The sequence below is a fragment of the Bombus pyrosoma genome, linkage group LG7 (genome assembly GCF_014825855.1).
Source record: "Bombus pyrosoma isolate SC7728 linkage group LG7, ASM1482585v1, whole genome shotgun sequence".
In the NCBI taxonomy this organism is placed as follows: domain Eukaryota; kingdom Metazoa; phylum Arthropoda; class Insecta; order Hymenoptera; family Apidae; genus Bombus; species Bombus pyrosoma.
The window spans coordinates 11,564,762-11,587,657 of record NC_057776.1 but is presented as its reverse complement, the minus strand read 5'-3'; the positions used below and the strand labels follow the sequence as shown (position 1 = coordinate 11,587,657).

General features: G+C 44.0%; 1 protein-coding gene across 2 annotated transcripts in view; it reads left to right on the top strand.

Moving 5' to 3' along the window:
• The first annotated feature begins 13,514 nt into the window (after positions 1-13,514).
• The window catches only part of LOC122569158 (TSC22 domain family protein 1), a 74,634-nt gene continuing 65,252 nt past the window's right edge, over positions 13,515-22,896 (top strand). For both annotated transcript variants that reach the window (XM_043729731.1, XM_043729730.1), the window contains exon 1: positions 13,515-14,520. In XM_043729731.1, coding sequence (XP_043585666.1) covers positions 14,488-14,520 — 33 coding nt within the window. In that variant the 5' untranslated portion in view covers positions 13,515-14,487. The remainder of the gene's footprint in view (positions 14,521-22,896) is intronic.

Below are 22,896 nucleotides of genomic sequence, written 5' to 3'. Positions count from 1 at the left end.
TTACTATAGATTACAGCTATTAAAATATCAAACGCATGAATATAGAATTGCTGGAAATAGGTCAATTAGTCACAGCCAGTCGCAGCGATCGATCCTTCTTCCACATAATTGTCACACGTGCGAGAACGTGCAACAAGATCTCGCAAATCGGAAGTATTTCGTTAAATTGCACGAGTTTCGTTCTCGTACGACATTGTCTATCTACCATACGCTAAATCACAGTGATTACGGTATGATGTATTCGCTGGAAATGAGTTCAGTAGGCCTGGCGTAAAAGAACGACGTTGCATGTAAAATGATGATAAGGCACGCGCATAAGCGTTCCTCGAATGGAACACTTCCGACTATCGTCGCAGCCAAGACTACGGGAAGAAAGCAATTCTCAGCAAAACGAGGGTATTAAGGAATAACGGTGAAATATCTTTTTCATGACGAATTAATTTGCTATTTCTTTTTTTAAGATTAGTACGCTTATGAATTTCCCTCTTTATCGTTAGAATACGTGGAGAGTGAGGCGAGAAGACAAAAGATGAAAAAGAAATTAAACTTAGTAATAATAATACGCAAATAATACGCATTCATTGTGAGAGAAATATTAAAATAATAATGAAATTAACTATTTTATTTAATTATGAATATGCGGTAAAAGACATAATTGATGATATATATAAAACGAATTGATCAAATTAAAATGAATTAAAAGATGCGATGATTGAAATTAACATGATTGGAAAATTTACTCGAATCGACATAAATTCCTAAACAAATCGCCACTATTATACTAACACTCCTATCGCTCGTTTAGCGAGCGAATGGCAATAAAATCGTCGTGATCGTTTACGAACCCGCGAGTTTACAAAGTTCTAGCACCGACAACGAGTCGCGTGATTATACACACCGACTACGAGCAATATCACCGGATATCGCCGATCACGTACAAATCCGCGCATTCTTCGAATGTTCTATACGTGAACGTGTACAATTAATTTCATCGATTTGCCCTTTAATATTCTACATCGATCCAGAAATCGATCTGAAACAAGATTCCCTGGAAAATAGAGAATTCTCAAGTACAAAGTGCAGGATTTCTTAAGACAGGTTCTTTGGAACGTCACAACGAGGATAACTGAATTGGACCGCCAAGACGTAAGCCTCATTACGCGCTGCCGGCGCTTCTGTTTTCCCCCTTTCTTCTTCCTTCGTTCTTCTCGTTCTTTCCATTACCACGATCGTGGCTGGCTAATAATAATTATGCTAGGAATCGAGATTTTTCGCGAGTAAAACCGGTCGTCACTGGGTATTCAACGATGGTGTACAGAGAAGGGAGAGGATCGTCGGTAGCGCTGCTATCAAATCTGACAAATAACACTACGCATGGACATAATTCTTGGCGATGTTTGCAGACACCATCCTGGGTAAAGTTCAAGAGGGTTAGTTACTGGTTACTACGTTTTCCTCGACAAATGGCGATTGGAAGGAACAGTGACTGAATAAAGAATGAACGTTATTACGATAGTTAACCTAGGAATAAAATATCCATGATGGCTTTAAAAATTTTTTAGAGACTACGAATCTCAATAATAGAATCCATCTTTCATCGGTTGAATGGAATAGTTAGATAGAATGGAATAATTGTATACAAGTAGGATTCTGTTCGTTCGAATGTTTGAGTTGGTATCTGATTAAGTGAACACCCGCCGATTACATACATTTATTTGAGTGAGCAATCACGAGTAATGAGAAGAATCAGCGAAATTTTATTGTACCAAGTATTTGCCTTCTGACGGGTTCAAATATGTTAAAATTTCTACACGTGTCATAAACATGGACGTTGAGAATATTTTAATTTCTTACTCCAACGAGATAATTCTAATTTTACTACTCGCACGGTCCTCGATCGTCACAGCCATTTCACAATACCTGAATACCTTCGGAAGGAAAAATAAAACTACGGTAACATCGTACTATCGTCAATGGAAAAAACGCATAAGCAAAGAAGTGCGAAGCACGAGAAGAAATAGAAAAAGAGGACGAGCGACCGCGTAGCCTCATAACCGAGCAGAACGTAAGAAAGGAAGGGAGGCCACCCTGCTCGAGGATTACCATAAACACTCGACTCGGTCGTGCATGCACGTTAGCGCACCACTAGCAAATACACGTGTAAATCCCGTGTTTCAGCTCTTATTCCACCTTCTCCACCTCCACCGGCGTCCTCCGCTTTCACCTCCGCCGTGCCGTCGCGGCCCTCTCGCCCTGGCTAGGCCGACTTCCCTTTGATCCTCTACTTCTCTCCCCTTAGTCGCATCTTTCATGCCCTTTCCTTGGTCCTCGATCCGCCGAGCCACCTCGTAGTGCTCGTGCCGATGCACGAACGAATCGGCAAAAAGAAGCTCCGGTATATCGCGGTCGCGTGACTTTCATGCTCGCCCAGCCATCTTCGTCTCTCTCCCTTTCTTTCAACTTCCCAATACTGTGCTCTAGTGCTCACCAGGTCTGGCCCAGTGCCGTATTCCTATTCCGAAACAGTTTTTCCTATTGTTACCCGCTTGAAAAGAAAGTCGAGGATATTTTTTCTTTATTTTATCACTCAATTATTGTTATTCGTAACATAATTTTGTCGAGTGGAAAGGAAATCTTTAACGTATCGATCAGTCTAAATCGGGCTCTCATTAAAAATCAGTCCACTTCAATTTCCATGAATGCAGAATGGAATAGCGCAGTTGGCTGTCATTTAACCGGAGTTCGTAAATCAATACAATTCTATGGTGGCGTCAAAGCAGACCGAACTACTTGCCTTACCAACACTGATCATCGAGCTGAGGAAGAAAAGAATGGCATCGAAATGTCAGTGATCCTTGGCAAAAGTTGCGTTAGCAGCTTGGCGCAGCCGCGTTCCGTCTATTGGATTCAAAGCAGAGGCCTGTTTACCATATATTTTCCAGGGAAAGCATTGTCAGCTCGGAAACGGGAGAATACAAAAGCGCACGATGAAAGATAGCCGGTGGGGCCCCGAACGGGTGAAACGCCATTACGCGTGCACCGTGAACGGGACATTAAGGCAGGCGAAATGAATGTTCTCTCCGCGGAACGTTCGATCCACCGCATAAATAACCGCGTGTGCGCGCGAGAGCCCGTGTGCGCACCACTGCGGCTGGTTTTCTCGTTAAAGAAGCGTAGCTACGCTACTGTGTCGCACCGCGCCGCGGTAGGTTCCCTAGATCTGGAACAAACGATCGGCAGGAATCGCGCGCGAGCCTTTCCTTCTTACGGACACGATATCTGTTTCTTTGGCTGGCCGAGCTAGCGCGAGTAAAGCCGCGTTTACATTAGATAACATTTTATCAATGGATTTGATTGGACAAATTGTCCTAAAAATCATCCTTTCAAATTAAATTTTAATCAAATTATAATTGCTTCTGATCGTTCAACTCGAAGCTATTTGTCTACGTTTAATAGGACAAGTTCAGGATATCAATTCCGGTTGTCTGTACGCAGTATAAAATAGTAGTTTGGAGATAATCGAAACAGTAGATTCCTTTAAGATCAAGCGTGCGACAAATCAGTACAAACGCGAACTTTTCTTCCATCACGTAAAGTATTTGCACACCGTTATATTTACGACATGTTTTATAGACATATTATATTAGATTCAAGTATCACGTAGTTTAACCAAGAGTTGGTCAATGTAAACGCATCTTAAGCCAGCAACCGTCTGTTTCACGGAATTCCGCCGGCGACTATTTAGGTGTACACTGGTGGGCGAGTGAAACGACGAAGCGGATCGCGTGGAAAGTGAAATAAAACGCGACACCGGTTTGGATTCAACCGCGATTAAACGATCTCTGGCCACACCTGACCGATTTGTCCGCAGGCTGTTTAATCGTTGCAATTAACACCTGTGCAACGAGCCATTTATCGGCTTATCGATTGCGCGCACAGAACACGCTTGTGCTTTGCTCCCACGAATCCTCGCATCGCAATCTCGCGTACGTTGCTCGACATCCGGTAGATTATCTAAGAGAACATGGAAGATGTTTATATAATGAGATGTTTGCGAATACATTGGTTATCTTGGTTAGATTATATGGAGCGATTCAAACAAAACAGATTGTACGAGTGTGTCTTTCGTTTGGAAAAGTATGCAGATATTATTCGTGTGACAATCTACTTCGAATTAGGATCGGATGTAAGCACTCGTCTATTCGGGGAATGATAGCGTAACTCGTGAGAAATTATTTAACATCACGAATATTTATGAAAGAATTTTATATCAACGGAAGAGTATCCGATCCAAAGAAATAAGATAAATGATTGATAACAATAAAATGATTGAAAAATATTCAACGCTCTCGTGTCTGCACGAGTACATATCGATACTTCTATATTAAACTGTCATATCGATTCGCTTGCCTTAAACTAGACTCGCTAGAAATAATTGTGTCGACTAAAATAAATGAACAGATGTATGCACTTGTTTTATTAAAACGATGATCGTATTCTATTAAAGATACAAAATGAAAGCTGTAACAAACTCGAGAACAACCTCAACGCGATGGTGACTCTGATACGCGCGAACGAGAATAACGAGGCGATGAAAAGAGCTTTGCGAACGGTAACCCAGTAACCCAATACACGACCGAGAACATCTCAAGCTGAACTGGTATTCTCTCGTCTCTGTTGCCCCTTCACGGTCTACCTGCTGGCTGTACCATGGTTTCTTCTCGCGGCCCGCGAGAGAAAAAGGTTTGACCCGCCCGTGGGCGACGGTGATGCAGCGACAATCCTCGTTCAAGCATCCTCGCGAATTATCCTCGCAATAGTCTCGCGGTTACACGCCTCTTGAAAGGTAACAAGTGCCTCGATATAAAATCCACCAGAGAAAACTAAAGAGATAGAACAAATTCATAAGATGTTCTACGGCGAATCGATTTTCGGCCAAGTACCAGGCTCAGTTTTTGCCACGTGAGTTGCCATCATCCACCGTATCGTGAAGTTTAATAACCGAGAAGATGCTTAATATCGCCACGTAGGATGTTGATGATTCACGACGCAATAACTACACTGTACATGATAATTACGCATCAATTAACGTGTCAGGGACTAATACCGCTAAAAGAATAATGTTAATTTATGTACAGGAGTAAGAAACGCAACAGAACACCATGAAAATATACACAATCACGCGGAGCGTAACCTGTGAACACAATACCTCGACAACAAATAGCAAACCAGATCTCTGCAAACAAGTTCAGACAAAATTACTCGAAAGAAGTGTAAAAATGTATAAAGACTAGTAACGTACGCTTATACCACTCACCGAACCGTGACTATGGCCTAGGCTGGACCACGTAAAACACGAAACACGAGAGAGGCGCGCAGATTTTCGCGTTGGTGGTCCACGATTCTTATCGGACCGTTTCTCTTATCCGTCGTTCGATCCATTGTATCCGCGCGGTCGTGGCGATCGTGGTGCACCAATTAAATTAAAGCCAATGGCCTTCCTATCGAGGATCGTAGCGCGAGGGACCTACGGCCACGCGTCCACCTCGGGGAAAAGCGTCGCCGTTAAAGTATGGCGGGCATTACCGAGCCGCGTCGATGACTTATTGTGGGACGCGGGGCAAACGTATGGTTACGCGTACTGGTAATCATTCGTACACATGTTATAATTACCGTTGCGTTGCCGATTAATCACGAGATGGCCGGAACAGACCCGGGCCGGTATTACTTCTTCGCTCTCTACCCAAGCAACCGCTCGTGAATTCGCGACGAGTGATGATTTCGTCTGTCCAAAAAGTTCTCGCACTCGGCACACCCTCTTTCTCTCACGAGGGAGATTTAACGGTATCTCTGGAACAACGCTCGATACCGCGTCGTAAATAATACAACGCCTGAATCGTAATGTATTCTACCAGCGATAATTGGTACCTGAGCACGAGCTTTTATCGCGAGCTTATCGTAATGATACCTTGAGTTTCATCCTCGGTGTCTCCGTGAGATTAAAGTTTGATTAAAACCAGTATGTGGAAAAAATGTATCTACACATGACGAAGGAAGAATTACCGTAAATCTATTCGCAAACAGACAAAATCGATACGGTCAATGATACGAACTTAATGATTAACTGTTTCGAATCGCAAAAGAAGATATTCTTGAAAATTTACGTAGCTCTAGGTGAAAGCCATATTCGTAATTACTACGAACAGTTCCCAGAGTTCATCACACGCAGAAAGCGAGTTCGCTAGCTTCTTCAGGCGGCTAGTCGTTAGCCACGACTAAGGGGAGTGAATGCCGCTGGAATTTACGCGAGATTAAGCGCCACGTACGCTAAGCGAGGAGCCGCGAGCGATCGCTTTAAACGCGAAGATTTCACCAAGAAAGGAAGCCCCGGGGATACTCTTTCAAATACCAACGAAATCCCGCCTCGTTGTTCCCCGCGATAATTACCCCGTTTTACGAACAAACGCATATTCCAGGTATGGAAAAACCGAGTAATGACTCAACCAAGAAAACATGTTCGCAATTCACCTAATCGTCACGTTGTCAATTTCATCATCGTTCCTATAAATATCGACACAATTGTTACTAATAATAATCTTAGCTTCCACTACTTTAACGTTCTAACTTTACGTTCCAAGTAAGTAGGTACGCAGACTCACGAAAGTATTCAGACACTTGTACGCACCTTTTATAAATGTATAATGTGCGTCACAAATATAATTATGACAAGCCAGTCTCATTATAATGCTAATGAAATTCCAAAATCTTTCATATAACACGTACATACGATAGGCACAGAAATATTTCCTATGGTAACTGGTACCTTATGGTGGATTTTCAAGTACTGAACCAAACCGTGAGCCAGACACATATCTTGATGTGTAACGCAAACACGTGACTAGTCTTAAGTTACTGCTAGTACGTACAGGATTATCGATGAAGTAATACAGTTATTGAACAGCATCCCTGCTCACCTGCGCGCAAGGTGAAGTTCAAGTACGCGACCGCGATAGGACTTATCCAGCGATCGAGCAGCTCGTGCCTCTCGATTCCGCGATCCTCCACGCCCACGCGCGATCGCTATTCTGTGTACAGCACCGCAGAAGCGACTTATAGGTGGCTGAAAGCTATCTCTCAACCAAGGCAGAATCGAGAAACAGAGTTAATGGGATTGGCTATGGTGTAACGAAACGCAATAAATACGCCTAGAATTCGAAGCAGTCTGACTAGTTGGGAATGTATCTACTGTGGATAAATTTGACCGTGTTACATATAGGAGTAATAATGAAATAAAAATGAAATAAGGATGTCATTTAGTGAGGGTGAAAGTATCGATCTGTTATTAACTAGTATTAATTATGTCTATAGATAGTTCGTTATATCGATGATACTTCTTTATATTGACAGGTAAATGGAAAGTTTACGTACTGGAAATTTTAAGATGCTCTTTGATATTAGCAACTGTGAGTGGAAACTTATTGCGTACTCGACTTATATTTTTAAACTTGGTTATCAAAGTTATCAACAGCTTAGAGACAGAGAGGAGGTAGAAACAGCGTTTCATCTTTGAAAATAAAACCAATATGCATTTATAAGCTTCTATTGAGACAAAATAGTTAAGCGTAATTAGTAATTAATATTATGATAGATAAAGTGGTTTATCGTTACATTTTAGCAAAAAAAAAAAAAAAAAATGACAAGAACAAATTGTCTTTGTAAACTAATAGAGTGCTCCGTCGCCATTACCTAATGGTGCTCTAAAAACATTTTCCGTTTAAACTGGCTCCGCCCAACGTCACGTTATGCCAATAAAGATATAATATCTACGGTTGCCAAACGCGTTCCTGTGGACACGTTATAAGGTGTTCAAAACGGCTTAGGACGTATTTTATTGCGTCCCACGTTTCGCCAACTGGTTCTCGACTTCCTCGTTTTCTCCCCGATTGGCCATCAACGAAATCTCGTTTTCGAACCTCGATTCGATCGAATTCGCGCTAGCTTTGTTGTTCTTGGATTAGTCGTCGAATCGGTAAAATAAAGAAAAATAAAAAGAAAGAAAGGGACCGACCACTGTAAATTAATCGGCATTTCGTTTCGTGACACACACCGGCGCATTCTAACACGCCTACGTGAATTTCTCGACAATCACGCCCGAAGCGATCAAAATTCAAATCGAAACCGTTTTCATCGCTGATATCGTCGAATCGGCTTTTTGTCACCATCGCGGTACCGGTGAACGATTCCAAATTGCCTTTACAGATTAATCCCTGGCCGGCGATAAAATTTACGATCGGTAGACGATCTTGCGTAACGAAAAGATAGCGAACTTCGCCTCCGGTTGTTCCTTCAGATTAGAATCTATCGCTGTTTTACGACACTCGAGTAAAGATCTAGGTTAAGCCTCGCCTGGATTTTACGCCGCTTCAAATCGATTTTTCTATCCGTCTCGGTTCCCTATGTTTTCACGTTTACGAAGCTCAGACTTGTTAGCGAGGCTGGAATAGATTGAAATGCCTGTACCGTACAAATCGTTATCCTCGTCACTGTCAACACGCTGACCATGATATAGTACCTACTGATAGACAGAAAATACAGGAAGTATTAAAAAGAGACATATGGAAGGAAAAGGAACAAGTGTACCCGCATAAATGAATAATATGAACACAAGAGAAAGTCAAACGAAAGAGCGCGTAGCACATTAAACTACCATCGTATGTAAATATACTATCAAATCGCAGCGCTGGCTTACATAACCGTTATATTATCTTCGTTTAAATTACCCAACCAAAAAACACCTACCGTTTAATTACACGTCTGTCGTGTCTCGACACCACGCATAAATGACGCAATCACCGATATTACAATCCACGTAACGTACAGAAAAAAATACATTAAATGGAGATGGAACACCTGCGAAATCAACGGTTTCCGTCGAACGTGAAGAATCCTATGGAACGTATCCCGGGGCTCGTATCGACAGCTGCGAACAATGGCTGGATTTCTCAATCGTCCTGGCACGTAATCGATTAGGGTCCTTCTCCATCCAGTGTGCCGCGCTATCGTTGTATCGCGAAGGTGCGCCCAGGCATTCGGCAAGGCTAATTGAATGTGAATCGACGAAAGCCCCTCACGTGTGTGGGATTCGCGTATAATTAACGTTGATCGCGGCGATTGATTCCAGGCGTATCTGTTCGCGTTGCGAAGATTATTTAGTTGGATACGAAACCTTAGGAATCTCTCGTTAGCTCGTAGCTCGTTCGATTTTCCGTATCGACTGTTACAGGGTAACCAAGTTTATCGGATTAAAGTGCATCGAGATTCGTTTTTTGCCTCGCCGATTTCTCGCGGCCGAGTCCGTAATTGCTCGTCGAACGTCCGAAGGGACAACGGGCCGAAGGTGATGATTGCACGTTTCGAGAATTATCACGCACGAATGTTTCGTTTTTGCTTCACGGTTAGAAATGGTAATCGCAGGGTGTTTTCTTGGTGTGCTGGTCGATTTGAGAAGATAACCGAATGATCATCTGCACGATGTTACAAACTTTTCACCAAATACGAAAGAATCATCTGAAATTATTATATTGGAAACCGATATCTTATCATAGGAACTTTTCCCTAAAATTCTCGTTGAAACCTTATATGTAATTTCTATTACTCGACAAAAGACAAGCAGTGAACTCGAACAATTCGAGAGACCACCAGCTGCTTCGTAACTCCCTCTTATGGGCTACGCCAATAAACGTAACGCGACACGGGTAAAATGCCACCCTCGCGCAACCTGCGGAACTCTGAACTCGAACGTTCGCCTCGTGGCGTTAGCGCGTTTCGCGCACTGACTCACCTGCATCAGGTTCAAGCGCAAGCGTGCACTCGCCAGACGTGTGCGTGCATTCCCGCTGGAGGTGCACGCGTTGCGGTCGCGCGGCCGCCTTCTTCGTCGCTGCTCTTCGAGTTTCCTGCTCCCCGGCCCCATCCCTGCCCCAACGAGGCCGGTGTAAGTGCGTACATAAGCAAACCTGTTGTTACCGCTCCTCCCCGCTATTATCTCTCTCACGCATCGGCGCCGATTTTTATAGGCGAGGTGATTCACGAGGCAAGTTCATCAAGTCTCCTCCCTTACCTTCCGTGAGCACACAGCCAGAGCGCGCTTTCACGAGGATTAGAAAAGAACTCTCGTTCCCCGAGATGTTCTTTAAGCCAAGTGAACATACGTTAAAAAATCGTGGTAGGATTTGGGAAACAAAGAGATTTGAGAAACTAGGATCTTCTCCTTCTTTTTCTATTCCTCTCTCTATCCGTTTCATTTCTATTAGTATAGGCCGGTGTGCTCTTTATATTTCATACGTGGGAGTTCTGAAGCAATTACCGACATCATCTGAACCAATACCAAAGATTTTTACGCCTAAGATAGTTTCTACTACCGGTATAAGAAGATTTACGAATTTCTTGTTTCTATTTAACGAGATGTTATAAACGGACAAACGATGTTTGCATCACATATATATTTCAAGCATTGAGTGTGTGTGAAACGGTAGATACGATAGTGTAGGACGATGCCTAATCGTAAAATACAATTCTTGAATCGAGTAACGGTATTGGCATTTATGTCGTTCATTAATGTCCCCCGTTGTTTTTACGTTGATCGATATCGTTATGAGGTATACGCGATGCGTCGTACAAAATAATCCACGCATAGATCAGATGAATAAACGATGTTTCTCCGTTTGTCCGAGGTTTCTTCAACTCTACCGCATATTCACTTAGGTCAACGATGAATAATTTAATGGGATATAAAGCTGGTTGATCGTAACTTGCGTCGAAATGGTACTCGACTAATTATTCGCGATTCTATATTTAATAGTCGCGATTGTTCAAGCTTAAGCAATGCGTTTTACATCACGAAGTCAATTAAACGTCTTGCTATTGGCACATGACACGTTTACTTTTTGTCCTGTCTACTTGAATTCTTGCGTAACCCTCGAACGCCAATGAACACGAAGGAACGCGAAAGAAAAAGAGCATACAAAATGATCCTTGAAATTGATGAAAAAATTAATTGAATCTCATGTGGCATGAACGATCAAGAAGCATAGAGAATGTCAAATTATAATAGGCAGAGAATAGAAACCAAAAATGGAGATAGAAAAGACATCCGGAGCAGTGAGCCGAATGAAAAAAAGGGCCGTGGTGCGAGTGGGAGAAAGGCCGGGATACGGTATCGTTATCATTGCGCTCAAATCTAATACGGATGAAATTCCAAAGCAGCCCGCGTACAAATGGTCGCGGCCACGAGGATGTCCGCAGCTTCCTGCTCGACCATTCTGATCAACGACGACGATCAGCTGTTACGCGGCCACCCACACACCCACGTGTGCACCTGAACACACGCCAGGCTACGAGGAATCGGCTGCTAGTGAGGACAAGTTCGTAACCAGTTCACCGTAAGCAGACATCGGGAAGTGTCTTTTTGTTTGCGATTATTACCCCATAATGTTCTTGACGTAGCATGTACTGTCTGTTCTCTGGATGTTCAATGGTAACGTGTACTTTTTGATGGCGCTATTCGTTTCCGTCAAAAAATCGCCCTGGGTTATTCCTGCGTTACGTTTGAACGTCACTGTGAAATGAAAAAGCTTAAGATTGCTGGAAGACGGTGTTAGTTCTGAACGTTCGAGTCACCGTTAATGGCACAATATAGAGCTACTGTGCTCCGGACGACATGGATTTAATCAGAGTAAATTGATTGTGAAGTAATTTCTTTTTGTGCAGGGAATCTTGAAATTGAACAAATACTTGGATAACGATCGTAAAGGTTGCCCGGATATAGAAAAGTAGGAAAGAATGATGATGTGTTTCGATTCACAGATCCACAAATGGCGAGGTTGATCAATTTGACAATGTTGAAAGGCTGCAAGGATCGTTCGAAAAGAAACGAAGAATTCACTATACGGACGAAGAATTCTAAATCCTTGGTTCCGTTAATTGAGAAGGAACGCGGGGAAGAAAACATTCAAATATGAATGGATTATTCTTATTTCATCACGTACGAAAGAGCCATGCCGACTTAAAAAAGATCCCGACTTTAATATGACAATATGTATGCCGAGAGTAGGGCGTAATAGAATTCACCTAAATCAAGACTATAGTACGAGCAGGGCTAAAACGAGATCTCGGATTATAAAGACAATGACCCCGGCAACGAGTCAGGTAAGGACCGACACAATAATTCAAAAGGACATCTAATTCGTACGAGAAACTCGTTTTTATTCCCGCTACGAGAGAAGAGGTCATCCCGCTGGAAGCGCGGGAAGGAGAAAAAACTGATGGAAACGAAGAAGAAAAGGAACGGAACGATTGACTGGACAAAGAATAAATTACTATGTTCCACAACTTCCGCCGGCATGGAATCGAAAATGTCTCACTCACAGTGCGTCGTGCTTGATATCCACCGAGAGCTATCTAAAAAAGCTTCCAAGCGGAGGAGGTCACCCCTATGTAACCGCGTGTCATGACGAATCAAGAAGAATCTCTGTAAACGAAAACCCGCATGCTCTCCCTCATGTTCTAAACTATTCTGTCCAGAGAAGACAGCAAATCGAGATCATCGAACGAAGAATTTACCGAACGCCGAACGGAACTAGATGCCTCCAGCTCTATTCATGCTAATGCATTCCATTCGCATTCTTCAGCGCACGGAACTAACGTCAGGAACATACAAGTACTCGTGGTAGAAAGGATATAGCCAGGATGTAAAGTCAGACGATCGATGAGGTCCACAATTTTCAACGATCGGAACAACTAGTCGAGAACCATCGGAACCAATTCCGAATCAATTGTTCCTTCATAGTACTTATATCTATAGAAAAAATTGTCTACTCCTCTAAAGAGAAACAATTGTAACACACTTATTTTCCAATCTATATTTTGCAAGCTCCGACTTCGTGACTCGCCGTTGAACTGGTGGCGCGAAATTCGATAAATTCAATGGGTGATTCGATGGACGAGTCGATTAACATCAAATTTGGAAGAACTTGAGCAGAATGAGAGATCCTTATTAAGAAATTGCGAGTGAAAAAAATAAGAGCGAGAGTGCCACGAGCCCTCCGGTAGCAAGGGAACGCGTAACCAAAGGGGGTCCATGTATTGGGCGTTCTTTAAGATGGCCGATCTCTTCGCGGCGCGGAATCAATATTGTTGGATTGACTCGATAACGCCTCGTAAATATAATAAAGCCCTTGGAACCTCGTCCCTCTGGATCGTCTGTGGCGCGGGGCAGCGCTGCCTAACAGAGATAATGGTCGAAGCCCTGGGCACCCGGTAGGCCTCTACTATGGAGGGGTTCGATGGAAGGGCCTTACAACCCCCTCTACATAAGTTTCCTACTCGTCTCTGTCGCTCTTTCTTCCTCTGCGTGCTTCTCTCTCCCTCTCTATCGAGCGAAACACGTCGCGGCCAGAGCTGGCGGGCAACGCAACAACCGAGTCAGTGAGACTCAGCCCGAGCCGGCGAACGGTTGGCTCTTGGCGCGTTCTTTGCATTCGTTCGTCTGTTTGTCTGTTCGTCTCGTGTTCTACTGCGATCGTCGACCGTTCTACGAACTCTTCCACGACTGTGTGTGGTCCCTGGATCTGGATTCGCTGGAAGTTCTTGCTCTCCGGAACACGATAAAAACGGGACGATCCTTTCGATCGATACGAAATAGGGAAGATCGAGCGTGACACGACGTTTGTTGATCACAGGATTCGTCGATCGGAGTTCGGAGATTTTTCGAGTACCCCGGAGGACATTGTGGTCGACGTAGTGTCGATTCTAGAGAAAGAAGACTGGAATAGCAACAGAGAGGATTCGACAATGCTGGCGAACGTGTAGCGAGCACGCGGAGACTTCGACGACCGGTACGAGGATGTCGCGCGTCGTGGACCACCCTGACCGTCGTTGTCGTCACCGTGTACCGGTGACGACGATCCTCGCGGCGATCTTACGGTGAGATCGCGGGGCCCGCGTGTACGTGTCTCTGCGCGAGCTTTTCCGTGTATAAATAGACTCGATACTCCATCTCGGATTACGAGAAACAGCTCCGATTCGCGAAAGTATACGCGGCCAAGTGTAATCATTTACATGTGAGCAGGAAGAAATCCTTGTATCTAACAACCGATACGAGTAATCCAATAAACGTTCCGTGAAAATAGTGTTATGATCGTCAAGAAGATATCGGTGCACGGTTTCGCAGCAGGGACAAGTTTTATTGGAGTTTGAAAGTGGTGACAAGTTCGACGAAAAGTGATCGTTTTTCGAACGATGATCCCAGGCATGACAGCTGGTAGTTCGATATCAAGTGCAAGAAGGAAGGCGTGATTGATCAGGGAAACGACGAAGGGAGTAGCAATTGTCAGGAAGTGCAATTTTCGCGATAGTAACGCACGTGTACATGTAAGCTCCTCTTCGCTTCACACGACGCCCGTGGGAAGCTGTACTAATCCCGGATTAATGCACGCTGGAAATCACAGCATGGAGGACATAGTGAGTACATTTCACCTGTCAAGCAGCTATTATTTTCGGGGAAGGAATAAATTTCACTTGAAAAGAGTAAAACGACGTCGATGACAGATCGACTGGCGTGTTATTAACGGGGATCCCGGTTAAACGAACGTTTGCGGTCTCTTTTCGTGCCACGAGTCGCTTTGCCACCCTTCTAAACGTTGTAAGCGTTGTAATCACAGAGCCCCGCGCAAATGACGTACGATCGTCGAACGTTAACCGCACACGATTGTTAATAATTACAAGATGAAACGCGGAGACAAGCGTGGACATGTATACATAATTGAGGTGGCAGTGGGTACTTCGAAAGCCGAGCTGCAATTATTGGGAAACAAACATATTCAAATCATTGGAGAAACACTGTGATCCATAAAGAAGCCAACCTTTAGATTATAGTCCTTCGAACTGTCGAATTTTCTACACTTCTATAAATATAATACCTAAAGCGGGTAATTTTATTCTGGTTAGAGTTTACAGAAATTTATCGATTCATGATTGATCTAAATTATTAGCATGGTAGTTGATTCGAAACCAATGCCAGGATGCAGTCTGCATCTTTCCATGTATGAGTCTCCTTTCATTCGCATCGATGATGAATGTCTTACGTATCATCTCGCGTAATATTTATTACAACGAAAAAAGAATCGCGAGATTTATTGAATCGATATGCCCGGTTGGTGTAAGTTAGCTAGTACTGATTACAGTCGAAGCGATCACTGACGAGAGTCTAATGGCCGTGTCATTCTGAAACCTATTTCTCGAACAAAACGCACATCATCAAGATTGATAGAACCTTGGTTAATTGAAAAACTCCAAATTAGTTCAGTGTCTGATGATTTCATCGATGGCACTGGAGAATTAAATCTTGGCCTTCGCTCATTTCGTTGAAAAATTCTTCGATATTAAAACCACGTCATCTATACCGAGGAACTGAATGTCAAATGACTAAATCTTCATTCCTAAGAGTAATCACTACAAAAAACCTGTAAACTACGTCATCCGAGTTAGACTTTCGAAAAGAGAAGGAAACGAAACGCGATCCATCGTTCGCCGAGACAACTTTCGCGAGTTAAGCGCGTCAGAATAAATCGCAGTCGGCGAAATCGCACGTGGGAACCGGCGAATTAAAGCGATACAAGAGGAACGGAGGGAGGCACGTACCTGCCAGAAGTACTCTGGATGGATGAGCGTCGACGGGCGTGACAGCCGGCGTATTAAGGCAGCGACAGACAAATTTCTGAAGCGCGCTCGCAAAAAACGCGGCCGCTCGCGGAGAAGAGAAGTGTTTCGTCCTCGTCCGTACAGAGGAAGGATCGTCTCTCGGTGGCTCGTTACGCCCCGGTCGATTAGTCTTCCGAGGCGACTCCACGTTCGCCGCACTACACGTGCACACCGCGCCGGCTCGCGTACGCCGCGGACAAGCAAATTCATTAAAACCGGTTCATTTAATAGGCGCGCGCATTACGCGCTCGCTGAAATTTCGCCGGCGAGACGGAACGCGCTCTCTCTCGCTGACGAAATACACCGCGTGTCTCCATTTTTCATTCCCTTCGCGGTCTATCTTGTTCGTCGTTGCCGAGGATAGTTAGGAGAAACGGATCGCGTCGAGTATGATGAACCAAGAACAGGATGAAGGACTGACACACATTATGACCACAGCGAACATCGGAGGAATTGTTTCGATGATGTAGCAATTCTTGATTCGTTCCTTGAATTATGATAAATAATAGTCTTTGCTTCGTTCCTTTTTTTTGTTAGGATTTTGCGAGTACAACTTCTTTTAGAGTTTCAGATTTTCACCTAGTAGATGATCTATTTCAAAGTTCTATTTCAACGTCTTCTGAAATCGCACAATAGAAAGACATTTCGGAAGCTGCGCTCAACTTCACCTTTTTAACCTCCCACAATCGTTGCATATTAAACAAACATCGTCGAGATTAATTTGCTAGAAACTAACTACAAGCTTCTAATTGTAATTCCCATTGTCGAAATACGTTATGTACTTAATATTTCTTATTTGAACGAATTTCGAAAGCGAAGAACACACGATACAAAAGCAGTCACTATCCGGTGTCTCTGGGTGTTCAGTCAATTAGCTCGGTAGAAAGGCTCGCGACGCGCGAGCATGCGTGAAAGCATAGTTCGCATTGGTCGGCTTGCGCGGCTCGTTCGCGCGGGACAATAAGACGGGGATTGCATATTGTTGTTTATATTTACACGGCACGGCATAAATCTTCGTTTAACTCGCATTCAGCGGACGTTCGAGCGAAATACGGCCGCGCGGCTCGGTGCGACGCGAGCGGATCGGCTGCGAGCCGCGTCACACCGCGCAGCACTCCGTCACGGACAAAGCGCGGTCTTCATTAAAGCTAGCCTCTTTGCGTGCCGGCCAACCATTAAGGACCAAGGACCGGCCTACGACTAATTTGTACTGTAAATGAGATCTCGAGGATCGTTACCCCCCGTGAAACAACGCCGCTTCGAGCCGAACCCTCTTTATACACTCTTCCTTTCGGAATTTCTGCTTGATAACGCGCGATCGTGTTTTCCATGGTCTCGTTTTTTTTTTCAGCGATACAATTTCACCGTGGGAGGAACTTCTTTTCTATCGTAAAATTTACAACCTGTGAAAGTGAATTCGTAATTCCGCGTAGGATAGGTACAATTTTATTTCTAAGACCTTTTGCACAATATTTTCGCTAATAATATTAGTTCAATTATGCGCAAGAAGATACTGATAAATTGGTTTTTATTTTAAATTTAAACACTGTAATTTGCAGATGTTGAAACAATTGAGACTAAAAAAGTTACACTTTCTTAAATTCTATTGCGCGAATCTCGGCGTAATAAGAGATAGGTGTTAAAAATGGTAACTGGTAACGAAGTCTCGTACGAGGAACATTCGTTACCGAAGAACAACGAATCATTGTTCACGAGATACGGTTCACATAGTACCTTAAAATTTCCCATAAATCTCGTCTCGCATGATATTTCATTCTTCCTTTCCGCCGTGCATTTGCACATAGTCATAACGTATAATTAAGACTCACCTTGCAAAGGTTGCAAGCTTGCACTTAACCCGGCGCTCCTCCTCCCGACGATTTCAGCCGAATCGCCGTAATAAAATACACGCACAATGGCCAGATAAGATTTGAAAGCTCATTGTTTAGAGCGGTACCGGAGAAAATACACCTCGATCTCCGTAAATCATCTTGCACAAACATCGTTACAGGCTGTCCGAGATCTGAGGCTTTGCGAATCGCGCGACGTGTACCGAACCTCCCACGTTACAAGGGAGAAACGACTCGATTAACGGAAACCGCGGTCGCTTAATGGCGGTTTCTCGTCCGGCGATCGTTTCGAATTTTCTCTCGTACACGCTCGTGTACCGATACGGTGTATATACACAGCGAAATATCCGATGGCCGTGGGCCACGATCGCCACTAACACGCCATGAAATTGCAAGAACGACGACTTTGCTCACCCGCTGGAAATTGCAGTCGTACGTGTTGACCGCTTCGAAGCAGGCGAACTCCGCGAATGACACCGTCTATTCTACCATCGCTGGTAATGACGCTGTTTTACAGATATTAATCACGATATATCGAAGTGAAACGAATCCTCTGTTCGCGACAGCAATCGGCCACTCGCGGCTTTTACACACCACGCGGCTCTTCTATATAATTTCGCCATTTTAAACACCGGCTTTTAACAGGAGGTAGCGACACACCCTCCAGCTCCAGACTTTTTTTCGCTTTCGGCTCGACTCCTCCGGCGCAACCGAATTACTTTTATTAGGACGAAGTAGCGTGTAATTATAGTCTATGGTAACGGACAGAGGCAATTCCATTCAGTAGTGAAATCGCTGCGGTAATTCTAATTTTTTACACTTCGTTAACTTCCGTGCTACGTGAATAACGAAGAGAAATGGCCTCCAATTTTGTTCCGATTTTCTAACGTTTTAAAAGTTCATCGAGTATCTTTGTAATCCATCGACACGTTGGTTCGTGTTTTGAAGCATATAATAGAATTATTTTCTACTTACTCGGTTCAATAACTTCAATGTAATATCTACATTTCACTCGCTAGATATAACGAACATAAACGTTCAAATACTTTTGCAAACCAGCGTGCGAATAAGAGAATTAAACGTCAGCTCGTTTGACAATTTATTTCCAACGGTGTAATTACCCTTTTACAATCCTACCAACTTAATTTCATCTGTGTTTTAACAACTCAAGCTCGATCAAAACCTCTCATCCTCGTAAGATACGTACAGAGAAACTTTCCTCGCGGGAAAGTAATGATGATAGACTATCGGATGAAAAAGCACACCGCGCGTTTAAAAGATAAACTTGCAAATGGCACGTATAATGACGCGACAGCCCACAATGATCTCTGCTCATTCCCGCAGAGGTAATTCGCGTATAATGTTTCCATGAATTGAGACATTAGTTTCAGAGAAACGCATGATCGCGATTCAGGCGCGTGCGTCACGACTGGCAACACAGTTTTTCCGAGTCCCAAAGCTAGCAAGAAGAAGCTGATGACTACCCTCGGGGATGCGTTCGTAGCAATTTTCACCAGGTTCCGACTGACCTACCTGCTTATGCAGCTTGGCTCGATCAAACATACAAACGGATCTCTACCGGAACATTTATATCGCGGCGGGCTGAGGCGTGCGCAATATTTCGCCTGTCCGCGAGTAGCTTTTATGAAAATACAACTATCCGTAAATTACCGTCGCGGAATTACGAATATCGTGGCTCGTATATCACAGCGATTATTTTACGTACGAACGGAAATTTATCGACCAGATCCGACGCGTTCGTTCGTTCGTTCTTAACGCAGCGACAGCGCGTAGTTTCGCGAGTTATTCATTATCCCGTCTTCTCGCCTGGGAATTTTCGTTCTGGCCCAGCGCGAGAAGCGTTTACTGTTCATTACCAAGAAAGTGGCAGTGACTTTAAAAAATATAATAAGTCATATTTTCTTCTTTTATAAGTCTTTCATAAAATTCAGCGTATTGTCAACCAATCGCGTTTCAACGCTATCTTTGCGTTTGATTAAACGTATGCTTTTAAGTAATGTAAAAATCAGAAAATTGACAAAAATGGATTTATCATAACTTTCGATCTTCGGGAATTTTATCGTTCCAAATATGTACCATGAACAATGATCTCAGGATGTATTCCTTTTTCGTGCGTATTCCCCTCACGCCCCGCATAATTTCGGAGCTTTGTTCACGAAAACGGCACCGTCTGACGCCGCATCGATTATCTACTCTCGAATGCTCGAGCATCGGCCGGAGATCTAACGCGAATTCGTAAATCTTCCGCGGCCTGTGGTGGCGGCAGCGACACCCTCAATGCTCCCTGAATTCTGATCCGAATCTGGTCGATTTTGTTTCCTCTACGCTCTACACGTTGCTGCCTTTTTTTTCTCAATGTCTCGTCCACAACCATTGCAAGTCGCGGTCGCATTCAGAATTCACCAGACCCTGTCGCCAAAGGGGTGGAGCCGCAGGAAACAGTGTCACCGATATTCTCACTGGATAAATCTCTCTGTCGCCATGTGCCTTCAGAAACGTCATTATCTACATACTGTACACGTGGCTGGTTATATGTTCTTCGAGTGGAAACGCGGTGCTTTATATTGGCGTTGCGTTGGGGTGCGAGATTATAGCGTGGGAAGAAACACGTGGATGATGATGACTGAACATAATGCAATTCTCGTAGGGGTGAGGAGGTTAGTATTTTATCGACAATCCTGGTGAAAGCGAGCTTTGAAGTTTAACCAGGGCAGGGGAGGGAAAAGAAACACAGTAGAATACGAAAATACCTAGGAAGGGTGTTTCATAAAGTTCGGAACCGGAATGACATTCATAAATAATTTATCCGGTTTCATAGCATAACCGGTGCAGCTACGCAGACCCGTTTCTGTGTTTACTAGCGTTCATTCTTTAGCCTGGATTACAGTAAGAACCGGATCTTTGAATGATTCCAAAGGAATCAACGGTGGTAAAGTGACTTTCACTGAATCGCAGACGAAAAACGTAATCTACGCGGGTTAAGGAACACGAAATTCAGTTTGTATCGATGGCTTCTACTAATTACAGTGGGTTCTGCTCCAAATCAACGTTTCGTTTCGAGCACGAACGAAATTACGTTGACCCTTGTCCGAGCATATAGCCCTTGTACAGGCATAAATGTATTCTATACAATTCTGCACGGGGTTAATTATCGTATCCGAATTTAATTACCCAGGAAATCGAACTGGCTTCCGATTAATCGCGACACAAATTACATACACGTCAGTGATTAAAAATAAACGAGAGCTCAATATAATGCAACCGATGGAAGAAAAATGCGAGAGGATCACGCGAACACCGCGAAACATCATATGCCCTCCCCGTGCTCAATTTTATCATCCTGGATCACGAACCTGGAGGCCTTGGTTCGTTATAGTATCACCCTCAATCAGACGAATTCTCCACGCATCTGCCGCGTTCCCCGCAAGGCAGCCGCGCGTGTCCATGCGCCGATGGTGACACGACGATGAAGTTTCCCTGGACACTTTTTCGATGCCATTCGAGACAGCTGCGTTACTTCCCATCGAGGGTTGAGTGACGTAAACGTTTTTCAGTGAGATAATAACCGATCGACCATATTTGTCGAAGGTGGGCTTAAATATTGGCGGACGGATATTTAATCCATTATGAAATCCAATCGTTCATTCGTGTTTGTTCGTGTAATGGAAATAATGGATTCTTCTTAGTTATATGGATTCTTGAAAATATAGAAAAGTTGCATAATGCCACCGCCAGTAGCGATTAGAAACGAGTTTCTCAATAAAAGCTAGATAGCCACGGCATCACCAAAATTCCATCGGCGAATCAGGCACTCTCCGCATTCCACAATCCTCATATCCACAAATTCCCGCTATAGAACTATGGAATCCTGATAATAACAAAATTCTTCAGAATCGAGATATCTACTTTTCTGTTCTTTGATCCTGGGAAACGCCCAATCGCACGGTTAGGGTCGCGCGCATCAACGCAAGAACCGCGCAATGAAAAGTGAGTCAGCGCTAAGCGGAGGCGGCTTGCGCTCAGGTTTCCTCCGTTAGGGACTCGCGCTAATTGGCAGTTATTTCCTATCCTACGTCTACCGGTGTTTACCGTATACGCAGCGGCCGCATGCATATGCATACGAAGCTTCTCTGGAAATTCTTGGACCGATGTGCACGGATTCGCGCGATAGCGTGCCCTGTTGACCCCGACCGACCAAGAGGAACGTATAGTTACTAGCGACATGTATCGGTGCACCCTCGTACGGACCACGTTTCACCAGAGAAACTGCGCCGCCATTTGCATATCGCGGAGGGTGCCATTGAAAGCTGACAAATCGACATCGTGCGGCTAGTTGAAACTTTTTCTTTTGTAACGAAAAATTTTACGAAAGCCAGAAATACATAGAACGTACGTATCGTCTTTATCATTTTTATTCAGAAAATTTAACGTAGCTATTCGAATAATATTTCTCTACATACTACGCTTCGTGATATAATATGCCGTAAATCCGGCCATCACGTGCATCTGTTTATTCCTGAGTCGGCTCGTTGCACAGAAAACAGATTACCATCTCGATTAATTAAGGTACCAGGTTTTTAAATTCCCCGTAAAAATTAATCTCCGGCCCTTACGACAGAAGATTTCGATACAGTCCACTTTATCAGATCTCTATGTATGCAGAGAGTTGCAACTCGGCGCAACAGAATACCATAAGTCGTGCGGTATGTGTAGTACGGGTTTTCGACAACAACAGTGGGGCTGGCTAATTTATTAGCGTGTCGCGTCATAACCGGTGATATATCGGTAACGACGGCTGGTATTTTGCTACGGCAAAACGAGGAACGACTACATTTTTGAGATGGTATTAACAAAAACCAGGAGGAGGCAGGGTTACAAGATCCATCGGCGGATGCATGCATATTTATGCAGCGGCGCGGCGGAGGGGGCATTTCTTTCCGCGGCGCTGATGGCTTATAACACCCAGATCATCGCCGGCGCAGAACGCCCTTATAAGATGAATTCGCAAGCAAGAAACGCCATTAGCAGTGTCGAGAAATTTATCTTCTTCGCGCTGGGGACAGAGTCGCGCGGCTTTGGCGAATCAGGCCGACGCGACCATGCGATTACTTAGTCGCGTTATTATCTGCACTTTATCATCGTCAAACGGCGTTGAGACATTTGGAACGCCTCGCGACCTGTATGTCGACGAGCTCGTGGAGCTTGTTCCGTTTTTTCCCCGACTACCACTCTTTAATTGCTTTTCTTTTAATTTCCTCGATATCAC